Genomic DNA, 13809 nt, shown 5'->3' on the forward strand with positions numbered 1-13809 from the left:
GAACTCAGAAATCCGCCTGCCTCTGCCTCCCGAGTGCTGGGATTAAAGGTGTGCGCCACCACGCCCGGCTGACATGTGGCATCTTTAGCAATAGGGTCTCATCACATTATGGAGGCAGCAAAGAACGTTAGCAATATCCTGTAATATTTTGGGGTCCACTTGACTTACTTGCCAACAGCATCAAAAGATATAACACATTCCCAGAACTGGGCTGTTGTTATCCTGTTGTGCCTAGTAGTGCATTTTGTCCTGTAATAGGGTAATTCTGCTTAAACTTATAGATGTATATGGGAGTGTCGTGTGTGTGTGTGTATGATGTATGTGTATATATTTTAGAAAGTTTCTCCATATGACTTTTCAAAGTGTCTTTAAGTGTTAGCTCTCCCTCCTGTCCTGCCTATGACTTGTCTAGCCATATGTTCATGGCCTCAGTAACGGTGCCAGGTATGGATTTTAACTTGTGAAGTGGGCCTTAAAATTCAGTAAGAAAGCGATTGGCTATTCACATGATAGGAATGCACTAGCGGACACCTCTCAACAGCCCAGTCATTGTTGTAGGTCACAGGGTGATCTCTTTCCTCTCCCTCTTCCTCCAGTATGCCTCCCAGAGAGCAACCTGTGGGAGTCAGTTTTCTCCCAATGTGTGGATTCTGGGTATGGAACTTAGGGTGTCAGGCTTGGAGGCAAGTGCCTTCACCCACTGAACCATATGCCCAGCTCACTCTCCACCTGCGGCGTTTGACAAGGTTTCACCACGTAGCAGTTTGTCTGTCTTCTGACTTGGGCACACTAGCGCACTGCCAGTCTTCAAGGAATTGATAAACTCTTTCTTCCCATCCAAAAGACTTTTAAGCTCATCTGGTGCAGGAATGAAGCAGGATAGAGAGCTAGGCTCATTAAAAGGTGGAGAGAGGGATCGTTAAGAGAAAAACTGTAACTACCGAGGGACAAGAACATGAATGTCACAGCTGAAAGGGAAACATTGGCTAGGTCTGCCTCTGAGGAGTTAGTTCTAATTAGACGTTAGAAAATATCTCTTAGTGCATAAGAATCATAAGGGCCAGACAGTATATGGGGCTAAATGAATGTTCAAACTATTTGCAAAAACCTGGCTGTATGGGCTGTAATATTCTGACCTCTCTCCTAGAAGAGAGAAGATGAGAAAACAAGGAATTGGAGGCTGTATTATTTCTGTGCTATGAGAAGGTGTTCATTAGTAATTATACCAAGTGCTTGGTAGTAGTCAGAGAAACTGCGTATCTCATATATTGCTTTAGAAATATGAAGTTCAGTCCGTTTTAAATTCCAACTTAAAAAAACACAAATGGTCCCAAGGTTGTATCATGGGATGCCTGGCTTTGCATAGATATAGACATCTTGGGCCTCATTTCTTGGTTTGGAGGTGCCAGGCCCTGTAGGGATGGAGAAGGTCTTCCCCTAAGGAAGCAAGGAGGTGTAGGGTCTGAACCCCTGGGGTGGGGGTGTCTCTGTGGCATGATAATCACTGAGACTCACAAAATTAGGTCAGGTGTTTATTTAGGCATTGGAGCCAACTCTTTGTGCTGCGGGCCTTTAGATGGATAGGATTTCAATGTGGAACTCTGGTTGCCTGGAAACAACTTCATATTGAACCTGCAAAATGTCATCGTTCTTGAAGGCAAAGCTGTTTTCGGCGGACTGGACCACACAGAGTGTGTTGCATATTTGATTGCATATCTGATTGAAGTATCGACGGCAATTCCACATGCGAACCCAGGCCTGGAGCCTGACGGCTGCCTCTTCCTCAATGACGTATATCCTCAGCATGGCCAGCCGCCGTTTAAGTACCTGCCTGTGGAGGATGCTCCTCCACCAGCACTGAATCACCCAGACATTGAGGGCAGCAGCCAGCAGAGTTTGCCTCACCAGGAATCCGCGCCACAAGGCCTGGATCTTCTTGGCTGCTCGGGTCTTTTTTATCCTCGAGTCCTTGGGTTGTTTTAAAGGAAGGAGCTAACCAAGCAGAGGACAGGATGCTCAGTGGATGGAGATACAAGAGAGACAGGTAGAGCTTTGTTGTCTCTACCTCTGTCTTGTCCGTAGCTATGGCCATATCTGCTCACCTCCTGAGCCACAATGGCCTCCTCTATAAAGCGAGGTATGCTTGTATTGTGGTGTTCACAGGGGACTCAGGGGAAAGACTTTTGGATCCTGAAGACCTCATGAGGTCCTCACAAGGAAGAACCATTACAGCCTGCGTCTCAGTCCTAACTAAACCAGTCCACAGTTCTGCTAGGTGTCATGGTTCCCTGAGTAGTCACCTCCCTCATCTCCTGTTCCTACCTCTCAACGATTCTTGTCTACCTTCTTAAGATAGTGACTTACCTTCCTGTGTCCTGTGCACAGTTAATTCTGGAGAGGGATGAGATTTAAGGCACAAGAGAGTAATACTGAGTCTGCTGAATGGGAATGAAGATGCCACCTCCATTTCTACAAACACTGAGGTCAAGGATCGGGGGCTGCCGGGTCATTTATGGTCCTGGGTTGTACCTACCTTTGGTTGGGTTGTTTTCGTTTGCTGATGGACTTTAGGTTTAGGTTTCTGCAATTAAAATGGAGGAGGGGGGATGTAAGGAAAAGCCAACAGCCATGAAAACATTCCTGTATCTCAGCTCCCCAGCCTTCTCCAGGTCCCCTTCTACAGTAGCTTGGGAGTTCCCTCTGCCACGTAGCATCCCCCCCAACCTGAGGTCAGTGAATCTGATAGTCTTACAACAAACAGAGCGCCCATGGCCAAGAGCCGGAGCTCAGGTGATCATTCCCCTTTGGTTGCTGCTTATCCAACTCCAACAGGCCCAGGGTGGCTAATGGGGGAGATGACCATGATGTCATAAGGCCAACTGTGACCCAGGGGCTCGATGGCCTCCTCCAGTATCACAGGTACTGGATGAAGGAAAAGCATCTTTCTGTTTCTAGCCAGGGATGACTGGAGTCCTCAGGGTGTGAGCTGTCCTGCTCTGAGAATGAATTATGGTTTGGCTATATCAGGTATATTCTGTCATTGGCCTTTGAGGGCTGTAGCTCTCATGACAGAAAGGTACCATGTGCCTCTTACATTCCACTCTCTGCCTTTCCCTTGGGATGGGGAAAGTCCTTTAAGTGGACGCATGATGTGTGGGAGAGTCTCTTATTCATCTCTTTATTGCTGTGGTAAAATACCTGGAGAATTTTACAGGAGGAGGAAAGATTTCTTTCTTTTTTTTTTAAATTCTCAGTGTTGTATTTTATGTATGTGTTTTGCCTATATGTATGTTTGTGCACCCAGTGCGTCCCTGGTGCCTAAGGGGGTGAGAAGAAGGCATTCGATCCTCTGGAACTGGAGTTGCAGATGTCTGTGAAGTCCAATGTTGGTGCTGGGATTCAAACTTGGCTCCTCTGCAAGAGCAGTAAGTACCCCCAACTGTTGAGTCGTGTGCTGGCTTAGTTTAATGTCAACCGGACACAAGCTACAGTCACTGGAGAAGAGGGAGCCTCAGTTGAGAAAATGGCCCCATAAGATTAAACTAGGCTAGAAGTGGGGTGGGAGGGATGGAGTAAAGGAGCGGGGGTGGTGGCCTCATGGGTGAGTTCTAAGGACAGCCAGGGCTACACACAGTGAAACCCCGTTTCTAAAAACAAACCAAACCAAACAGGGGGTTAGAGTGATGGCTCAGTGGTTACAAGCACTGACGGCTCTTCCAGAGGTCCTGAGTTCAACTCCCAGAAACCACATGGTGGCTCACAACCATCTGTAATGGGAACTGATGCCCTCTTCGAGAGTGTCTGAATATAACTACAGTGTACTCATATATAAATAAAATAAATCTTAAAAAACAAACAAACAGATTGGGTTGTAGGGCACTTTCTCTCTCTCTCTCTCTCTCTCTCTCTCTCTCTCTCTCTCTNGAGACAGGGTTTCTCTGTGTAGCCCTGGCTGTCCTGGAACTCACTTTGTAGACCAGGCTGGCCTCGAACTCAGAAATCTGCCTGGTAGGGCACTTTCTTAATTAGTGATTGTTATGGGATGGTGGCTCAGGGTTCTATAAGAAAGCCAACTGAGCAAGGCATGTAGAGCAAGCCAGAAAGCAGCATTCCTCCATGGCCTCTGCAGCAGTTCCTGCCTCTAGATTTCTGCCCTGATTGAGTTCCTGTCCTGACTTCTTCAATGATAAACTCTGATGTGGAAGCATAAGCTAAATAAACCCCTTTCTCACCAACTTGCTTTTGGTCATGGTGTTTTATTACAGCACTATTTATTTATTTATTTATTTATTTATTTACTTCTTACTTATTTATATTTTTGTGGTCTTAAGGATCAAACCTGGGTGTCAGGAGCCATCTAGGAGAGGATAATGCTAAGGGACAACTTTCCCAAGATGGTCCACCATTTTTGCATGGACTGCGAGGGATGAGGCCTCCTGAGACAGGGCCCTAGAGACTTTGTCTCAGGATTGATTCTTGCTATTGATATGCCTTTCTTGTCATTATTAATTAATATAACAATTTCTGGCACCAGCATACCCTACTGGACAGATTTTCTGCAGATCAACGAAGATGTACTCTTTTGTAGCAATGCTATGTAGACAAATAGATGATTTCTTAATCCCTAATAGTGATTCCACAGAATTCCTAAACTTATACAAGTGATGTTGAAACCAGCTATAAGAAAAACTATAATTAAGACTCTCTAATCCTTCCGGTGTCACAAGCTATTTGCACAAAGAAAGCAGGCATGAAACAGATTTACAATTAAGGAAAACATTCCTCTAGTTGTACAACCATTATCTGATAACTAAAAGCGGCAGGCTGGGAACAGTTTACTGTAGGTGTAAGGACAGAAGATCTCTTTATATAGACAAAACTTCAATGCTAATGAGACAGTAGGCAGATGATTTGCCTCTGACATCCTGTGTTAACTTAGACCTAAGAATTATAGTTCTAAACTTTTACTAAACCTGTGGAGCTAGTGGCAGACAATTTTTAGTTATCTAGTCTCAATGGAAACACATGTAAGCATATTAGCTGTTACTTCTTATTCAGTTTATGATTTGAATTTATATTTAAGCTTGTGAACTTTGGGGGGAGGGGAAAGATGCTTGGAGTTCCATGTGATCACATATCCTGAGAAAGTGTAATAAAAACTGAAGGCAAAGACAAGAGAGACAGGATCCCCTATTTTTTTTCTTTCCAGCCTGTGTTGAGTATTCCTTTCAACAATAATTTTCCAAAGAGAAGCCATTATACAAAGAATGGTGTTCTCGTCACTGGGGTGACGTCACTGGGGTGACCTGTTTCAAAGGGTCAGATAGTTTTCTAGGATGATGCCAAACCAGCATTATTGATCTGTCCCCATTGCCACTTCTGGCTATATCTCCTCATTTCAAGGCGTTGCTCATTTCCTTTTAACTTCGGTCAGGTTCAGCCCCTCCCTAGGCAAACTTGGTTTGACTCCTTCACTTCTGTACCAGGTGGTCTGTCAGTTACTGTACGTCATGTGACTTACAAGACTATGACCCTTGATGGCTACTTGTGAACCACTCTCTAATTTACCCTTCTCTACTTAAAAAAAAAAGATTTATTTATTTTATGTATGTGAGTGCTCTATCTACATGAACACCTGCATGCCAGAAGAGGGCATCAGATCCCAGTGTAGATGGTTGTGAGCCATCATGTGGTTGCCAGAAATTGAACTCAGGACTTCTGGAAGATCAGTCAGTGCTCTTAACCACTGAGCCATCTCTTCATCCCTGCCCTTTTTTATTTTTTTAAATCAGTTTTTAAGTTGACATTCATAATAATGGGTTTCATGGTGACATTCTCATATATTAGTGTCATTATAGTTTGCTCTAATTTGTGCTCCTTCCCTAACTCCCTCCCCTGTGCCCTCTGTCCCTTTTGCTGGTTCATCTCTCTCTTCAGTCTCTCATTCTGCTTTCATGTTTTCTTTCTTTCCTTCCTTCCTACCTTTCTTTTTCTTTCCTTTCTCTCTCTTTCTTTTCTTTCCTTTCTCTCTCTTTCTTTTCTTCTTTCTTTCTTTCCTTCTTTCTTTCTCTCTTCTTTCTTTCCTTTCTTTCTTTCTTTCTTTCTTTCTTTCTTTCTTTCTTTCTTTCTTTCTTTCTTTCTTTCTAAAAAGGTTTTATTTATTTTATGTATATAAGTACACTGCAGCTGTCTTCAGACACACCAGAAGAGGGCATCAGCTTCCATTACAGATGGTTGTGAGCCACCTTGCGGTGGCTGGGATTTGAACTCAGGACCTCTAGAAAAGCAGTCAGTGCTCTTAACCACTGAGCCATCTCTCCAGTCCCCTCACTCTGCTTTTTCATGAAGTCTCTTGAATTCACTACCCTGTCTTTCCACTGCAGTGCTCAAAGATCACTTTCCTTTCCCTCCTTCTCTTCCTTCCTTCCTTTCCCGCACTCCACAAACAATCACACTTTCTTTCATGTAGTGGTCAATACTTCACAAAAACAGTTACGGAAACAGTTGAAGAAAATCAAGTTCATCGCCCTCCTAGGTCATGGAAAAAGGTCCTTAGGTACCCGTGGGTTCACAGGGGATTCCCAGGTTTGATGCGAAGGCAGCTGAGAGAAGCAAGGAGAGAGGTTAGGTCCAGTCTTACTGCTTTTTCCGTGGAGAGATCAGACAGGGCAGGCCGTTAGCACTAGCTGGGTGGAAGTGTTGGAACCTTTGGAGTCAACTGTTGAAGGCCCTGGCACAGAGTACTACATCCCTGAAGCTGCCCTCTAGTGTGAAGTCATATATTAATCAGGGTTCTAACAGAACTTATAGAATGAATCTCTCTCTGTCATATATATATATATATATGATTTATAGGAATGATTTATAGACTGCAAACCTGTTAATCTGATAATGGCTGGCTAAGAATATAAAGTCCAAGAATCCAGTGTCTGTTGTCCCAGATCTCGCTGTTTCTCAATCAGGGAAGTACAGGCTCAGACCCCTATCAAGGACTATGTTTTTCCTCCCTTGATTGGCTTGCCAGTGGCTTGGGCACCCCAGCGGTGAGGCAGACATGCAGTCTGACAGTACTTCATTCCAGATATAGTCAAATTAACAACCAAGAATAGCCATCGCAGGTCGGTAGACTATACATGCTCGGGACCTGATAAAGAACTTGGTACCCAAAACAGCAGACTTAGGAGCTAGAGCTGTCAGAAGTTGGTCAGGGAAAGCTCTGTATATCTTGAGGGACCCCTCCTGCCAGCTCTGTGCAGAGATACACCTGAATGAAGAGAGTGTGTCAGCAGAGAATTCCCCAGGGGAACAGCAAGAAAAACGGCCTGAGATGGGAGCAAGCTTAGGTTGGCTGTTTGGGATGCTTGCTGACAGGCAGAATGAATAGGTAGGATAGGAACCATGAACCCAGAAAAGGAATGGATACGTTCCGGCCCTTAATCCATATCCTGATACCTACCCACTTTTCCCCCCTTTTCAACAATGTGTCTTTCTTTATACTCACCCCTTATTGCAAGGGCCAGATGCACGGTAGAGACCAGGGTGGGGATGTAATGTTTTCAAGGGTGAACTGATTGTTAATATGTATTATATACAAGGAAGATGTTCCCTTTAAAAAATGCCATACCTAGGGACTGCAGAGAAATGGGTCAACAGTTAAGGGCACTGGCTGCTATCCCAGAAGACCTAGGATTGCTTCCATACAACCATACAATGGTTCACAACCACCTGTAACGCTAGTTCTCTAGGGTCAGAAGCCCTATTCTGGCATCTAAGGGCACCAGGTATGAAAGTGATACACATGCATGCATGCAGGCAAAATACCTGTATAATAAAAGAAAAATTAAAAAATTTAACTTGAAAAAGTCTACCCTTGGTGTCTATGATGGCTGTTGTTGGTTTTCAACTTGACTATACCTGGAATTAAGCAAAAACCCCATTTTCCTGGGTACACCTGTGAGGGAGTTCTAGTTAACTGGAACATTTGAGATAGGAAGAAGACCGACCCTATAACTGGGCCATACCTTCTCCTGGCAGCCTACATAAAGGACAAGGAAGAAGGAAGCTTTTGCTCTTTGCCTGCTTGCCCTTGCTCACAGTTTACTGGCATTACAGCCTACTTCTTCAGGATTCCGACATATACTGAAGACCGGCTGAGAAATCCAGCCTGCTGGACTCAACAACTGCTGGATTCTCAGACTTTCCATCCATAAGCCACTCTAATAAATATACACAGATTCATTCTGTTGGTTCTATTCCTCTAGAGAATTCTGATTAATCCAGTACCTGATTCAAAAATTAAAACAAAAGACAGAAAAAAACCAAACAAAACACCATACATACCCATGATCTATGGGAAATTTCTAGGTCCTGGTTCATCTTCAGCAACTCACTGAAAGACCTGTGTCTTTCATGCAAGGGGAACTTGCATCTCGTCAGGGCTAACTTCCTTTGGTTCTAGCTGAACCTACTCTCTCCTACCCATAATACTTTTGCTATCCTATTTATACACTGAAATCAAAGTACTCTCCTGTCCAATGATACCGAGAAGGTGCAAAGACAGGGCCAGACCAAACAAAGCCAAAAGGACTATGGGGAAAGAGTTAAATCCAGAAGGCACTGGAAGATGAGCTCCTCTGTATTGCACAGTTTAGGGGACATCATTTAAAGGGACATCAGTGGGTCAGGGTTTCTGGAGTTGGTCACACGACAGACACCTGAACCCTACGCCACCAATATTCCAACCAACATTGCTAATCAGTCATAGCCCCTGATCATTTAGACTTGAGGCCCTCACTTTCTCTGTCCCCAGGGAGTAGAGACATTCTCTCCTGAGCAAACTTGGGCTTTAAGTCAACAGACATTTTCCTGACCCATTGTTGAAACTTGTCTTACAGCAGCTTGTCTTACAGCAACCCAAGAGACACCTATTAGGAGCAACACGGGTCAGGGTCTGTTCTTCATCATTATTGGGAAAGGTATGCAGCCTGATAGATAGCCTATACATCTGTAACTCGAAAGCTTTAGCTTTCCTGCGACCTCATAGAAGACCTGGCGCGTGTTATGATTTTTGCAAATGTAGTTATGATTCCTGGACTGTTGCAGTTTGTGGTCAGCGTTGTGCAAAACGGAGGTAACACTTACGGATGAGCCGCATTTGCACCCAGGACTGCAGCTTCACAGTGGCAGCGGCGGAGGCGTATACTCACCTCAGTCTGTAGCGCATCACCTCATGTAACTTCCTCCCCTGCAGCCTGGCCTTTGCCTCTCTCCACCAGCACTGAATGGTCCAAGCGTTGAGGGCTGCAAGCAGCAGGGTTCGGCGCACCAGTGTGCCTCGCCACCAGGCCTGGATCTTGACGCCTGCCAGCATGACGTTATCAGGCAGCTGCTATATTTTGAAGAGAGGTGACATGGAAAACAAAGGACCCTTGGCCCTCAGACACCCCAGTCTCAGAATACTCTGGGAAACGGAGAAGGTTCTCAGAGGTCAGGGAAGGCATTTGGTATTACCTCCCCTGCCTCCCACTCTATCGGTTTTTTGAGACAGAGTTTCTCTGTGTAGCCCTGGCCACCTGGCTTTCCATGGAGCTGGGTTGGCCAGTTTAGGACAATAGTCCTATGTTCTATAGAACCCTCTTGGATCTGACAACCACCAGGGCCCCTCCCTCCTTTTGGCTTTAATCTACAACCTGCCCCCTCACTCTGTCAGGCCCCAATGTTTTCTTCCCCTTTAGTCTGTGACCTTTCCCTTGTAATTTACACACACACACACACACACACACACACACACACACTCACACACACACGCACACACACACTCCACACTCTTGCATAATTTTGGACATGCATGCTTCTATAATCAGAGTCAAAAGGCATAGTAATTAGATCATGCTTGGAGCATACATTCCCTGAATATCCTATGGTATGGGCCACAAAAGAAGCCATCAGCTGGGGTGTCATGGATCAAGACACATGTAGATGAGAGATCCACCCCAACACTGGGGTCCTGCACCACTTACCTCTAGCTGGGAGGGAAGTTTCCCCAACTCAGTTCCCTCAGATCTATCTGCCTCTTTAGTTTCACATTCCTCTTCTTGGATTTGCTTCTACAATCAGAGTCAAAGGGCAAAGTAATTAGATTGTTCTGTGTCCAAATCCGTGTGTGTACTAATACGTACACGACCCTGTTTGGCTATTTATTTCCAAAACACATCCCCTCTCCCAGCATACATAGTTCATATTTCAACTCTTTGGGCTCCCCAATCTTTGCAGCTCAGTCATCTGCCTCTCTAAGGCTAACAAGGCAATGGGTGAGACAGTCAGGACTAAGCAAGCCCTATTCATAGCAGCATTGGAGAGGGTGACTTTGCCCCAGTAAGCTTGGACAGTCTTGGTTTCTGATGGTTGTTCAGGGTGATGGTTTGACTCAAACCTTCCACTCACACATGTATCATGCTTGGAGCATAAATATCCTGAGTATCCTATTGTATGAGCCACGGAAAAAAGCCATCAGCCTGGGTGACATGAATCATGACATGTGTAGATCAGAAGTCCACCCCAACACCACCTACCTCTGCCTGGGGGGGACATTCCGTTTTCACTGAATCACTCCTCTCAAGTATGGCTTTATCTGCCTCTTCAGCTTCAGCTTCAGTTTCTTCATCTTGGATTTGTTTCTATAATCAGAGCCAAAGGTCAAAGTAATTAGATGGTTCTGTGTCTAAGTCTGTGAGGATTTTAATATGCACACAGTGCTTTGTCTGGCCAGCAAGCCTAACTCACACAGGCCTTGTATCCTGACCACTAGTGGAAACCCGCCTTTCCCTGCATACCACTTGTTTGCCCATTGACTGACTTCAATCTGATTTTTTTAAAGTGAGTCTGGCGGACCCCTTCATCAACAGTGGGAACCCACCCACCCAAACGCTGTGTTGTCCCCCAACCCCTGCTCTGTGCTCTTTGCCTCCTCTCTCAGGAGCACACACTTACCTAGCTTTGGAACCTCTGGATCTTCTGTTCTGTGGGATGGGTAGGCTGTGGTGTCACCAGTTACCTGTGCCCTGGTGTTACCAGTGTCTTGGAAAGGGTGTGGCACCACACCCTGCTAGACCTCCTTGAGCCACCCTCAGTTCTCTTGGAGACTGACCTTCTTTTGCCAGCCACACAGAGTCAATGGCTTCTCTTGGAAGAGTCCAATCAGCCCCTCAGTAGCCTTCATCAACAGTGGGAACCCCACCCACCCGAACGCTGTGTTGTCCCCCAACCCCTGCTCTGTGCTCTTTACCTCCTCTCTCAGGAGCACACACTTACCTAGCTTTGGAACCTCTGGATCTTCTGTTCTGTGGGATGGGTAGACTGTGGTGTCACCAGTTACCTGTGCCCTGGTGTTACCAGTTTCTTGGTAAGGGTGTGACACCAGACCCTGCTAGACCTTCTTGGGTGTGGTGGTTTGAATATGCTTGACCCAGGGAGTGGCACTATTAGAAGATATAGCCTTGTTGGAGGAAGTGTGTCATTATGAGTGTGGGCTTTAAGACCCTCATCCCAGTGCCCTGGAAGCCAGGCTTCTCCTGTTTGCCTTTGGAACAAGATATAGAACTGTCAGCTCCTCCTACACCATGCCTGCTTGGACACTGCCATGCTCCCTTGATGATAATGGACTGAATCTCTGAACCTGTAAACCAGCCCCAATTAAATGTTGTCCTTATAAGAGTTGCCTTGTTTATGGTGTCCGTTCACAGCAATAAACTCTAAGTCAGAAGGTGATACCAGCGACTGGGGGGTTGCTGTGGTAGATCTGACCACGCCTTTGTTTGGAAGAATCTGGATTTTGGAACTTTAGATTTGCAGAGCAGTGGAATACTTTAAGTGGGGCTTAATGGACCATCCTAGTAGGAATTTGGAAGACTTTGTTGCTGAGAGTGAATTGAACTATGCAGACTGGGACCAAGAATTTTCAGTGGGGAAGAATTTCAGTATGTGGAGCAGAGACTGTTTTTGAGGTATTTTGGTGAAGAATATGGCTGCTTTTTGCCATCGTCCAGAGTCCTGCCTGAGGCTAAGGGGAAGAGATTTAGATTAGTGGCTTTGAAAAAGGAAGTCTCAAAACAACCTGGTATAAATTTTGTTGTGTGGTTACTAACGTTTACTCTTATGAAGAGTGTTTTAATGAAAGGAAAAATAGCAAATACTTGGTTTAAAGAATTAAAGGAGCATCAGGAAAATAGAATGGAGCTGTCCAGATATGGTGGTATACACCTTTAATGCCAGAAGACAAAGCCAAATAAATCTCTGAGTTCAAGGTCAATCTACAGAGCAAGTTCCAGGACAGCCAAGCTTAGGCAGTAAGGGAGCTGAAAACAAAAAACTGGTAATAAAATAAGGGAGGAGGGGTATGTCCCAGCCCTAGCTAGCAGCAGACAGAACTCAGTAGCTTTGACCTTGTGGCCCTGACTTTAGAGTCCAGAATAGAAGGGACTCTTTGGGACTGTTGATGCTGGTTATCTGGAGCTAAGAAATTAGTGGTGATTAAGAAGAGACCAGCATCACTGAGATAAAATCTGGGAAGTATTTTCTGAGAGCACAAAGAAGCTATGTTCTAGAGACAGCCCCCTCATGCTGCAGCTGAATTTTAGTAATGTTTAAGAATCACTCAGGTGGTACTGGTTTTGAAGATATGAAGGGGTCATGGAGAGCAGCTGAGGCTTGCCACTGAGAGGTCAGTGAAGGAAATTGGTGAAGATGTAGCCTCAGTTGTAGTTGATGGTCCAGGCTTGGAGGGGTCATGGAAAGAAGTTGAGGCTCGGCATCATGAAGAGAGCCCTATGAAAGGCTATTGGTGAAGCCTAGTTGCAGCAGAAGACCTCAGTGTATGGAGATGCCAGTACCATGGGATGAGCACCAAGAACAGCAGCAGCAGTGGAGTGAAGTTAACCTGAGCCTAGAGTGCTACAGAGGGCAGAGCTGTAGAAGTGACCCAAGCCCTTTGGAGGAGCCCAGAAGATCATGTGTGGATCCTAGACATTGGAACAAGAAACTGTAATGTTGAAGTTGCCTTGGAGACCCCAAGATGGTCCAGATGCCAGAGCTGTGGGATACCTGCTGAGGAAAGCTGCTAACAGGGAGTGGAACCAGCCCAGCAGAAAAAGTTCACTAAAGAAAAAAAAAAGGAGTTGAAGATCTGAAGACCACTTTGCCATCAGCCATGGAGATGCGAAGTTTGGAGTTTGCCCAGCTGGTTCCTGTCTTACTTTGGGGATTACAGTTAAGTGATTGAATGAATCTCAGAAGAGACTTTGAACTTTGGACTTTTAATATTGTTGAGGACTGCTATAGACTATGGGAACTTTTCAAGTTGGACTAAATATATTTTTTATTATGCTATGTGCTATGGCTAGGTATGGCCCCCATAGACTCATGTGTTTGAACAAGCCTATGGGGGCAAGGGAGTAGACTGTGATGGTTTGTATATGCTTGGCCCAGGGAGTGGCACTATTAGGTGTAGCCTTGTTGGAGGAAGTGTGTCTTTGTGGGTGTGAACTTTAAGACCCTCATCCTAGTACCCTGGAAGCCAGGCTTCTGTTTGCCTTCAGAACAAGATGTAGAACTTTCAGCTCCTCTGCACCATACCTGCCTGGAGGCTGCCATGATCCCGCCTTGATGATAATGGACTGAACCTCTGAATCTGTAAGTCAGCCCCAATTAAATGTTGTCCTTATAAGAGTTGCCTTGGTCATGGCATCTGTTCACAGCAGTAAAACACTCTCTGGGACCTCCCAGCCCCAATCTTTGCTGCTCAGTCACCTACCT

General features: G+C 45.3%; 2 protein-coding genes across 4 annotated transcripts in view; both read right to left on the minus strand.

The window, feature by feature from the left end:
* Window positions 1-13809, minus strand: part of LOC110301763 (IQ domain-containing protein F3) — a 33310-nt gene that overhangs the window by 15094 nt on the left and 4407 nt on the right. For 2 of the 3 annotated variants that reach the window (XM_021172401.1, XM_021172397.1), the window contains exons 4-7: window positions 10572-10676; window positions 10020-10106; window positions 9207-9388; window positions 2534-2581 (exon numbers count right to left, since the gene is read on the minus strand). In XM_021172401.1, coding sequence (XP_021028060.1) covers window positions 2534-2581; window positions 9207-9388; window positions 10020-10106; window positions 10572-10676 — 422 coding nt within the window. Of the gene's footprint in view, window positions 1-2533; window positions 2582-6426; window positions 6603-9206; window positions 9389-10019; window positions 10107-10571; window positions 10677-13809 lie in introns of those variants that run through there. The other variant, XM_021172400.1, reaches the window with a different exon arrangement.
* On the minus strand, window positions 1523-2818 carry LOC115031944 (IQ domain-containing protein F3-like). The gene is made up of 3 exons (XM_029481784.1): window positions 2753-2818; window positions 2534-2581; window positions 1523-1992 (listed from the first exon to the last, which is right to left on the minus strand). Exons 1-3 carry the CDS (start codon window positions 2768-2770, stop codon window positions 1573-1575), a joined length of 486 nt encoding a protein of 161 aa, XP_029337644.1. The 5' UTR covers window positions 2771-2818; the 3' UTR covers window positions 1523-1572.

This window comes from Mus caroli, chromosome 9, assembly GCF_900094665.2.
Source record: "Mus caroli chromosome 9, CAROLI_EIJ_v1.1, whole genome shotgun sequence".
NCBI lineage: Eukaryota > Metazoa > Chordata > Mammalia > Rodentia > Muridae > Mus > Mus caroli.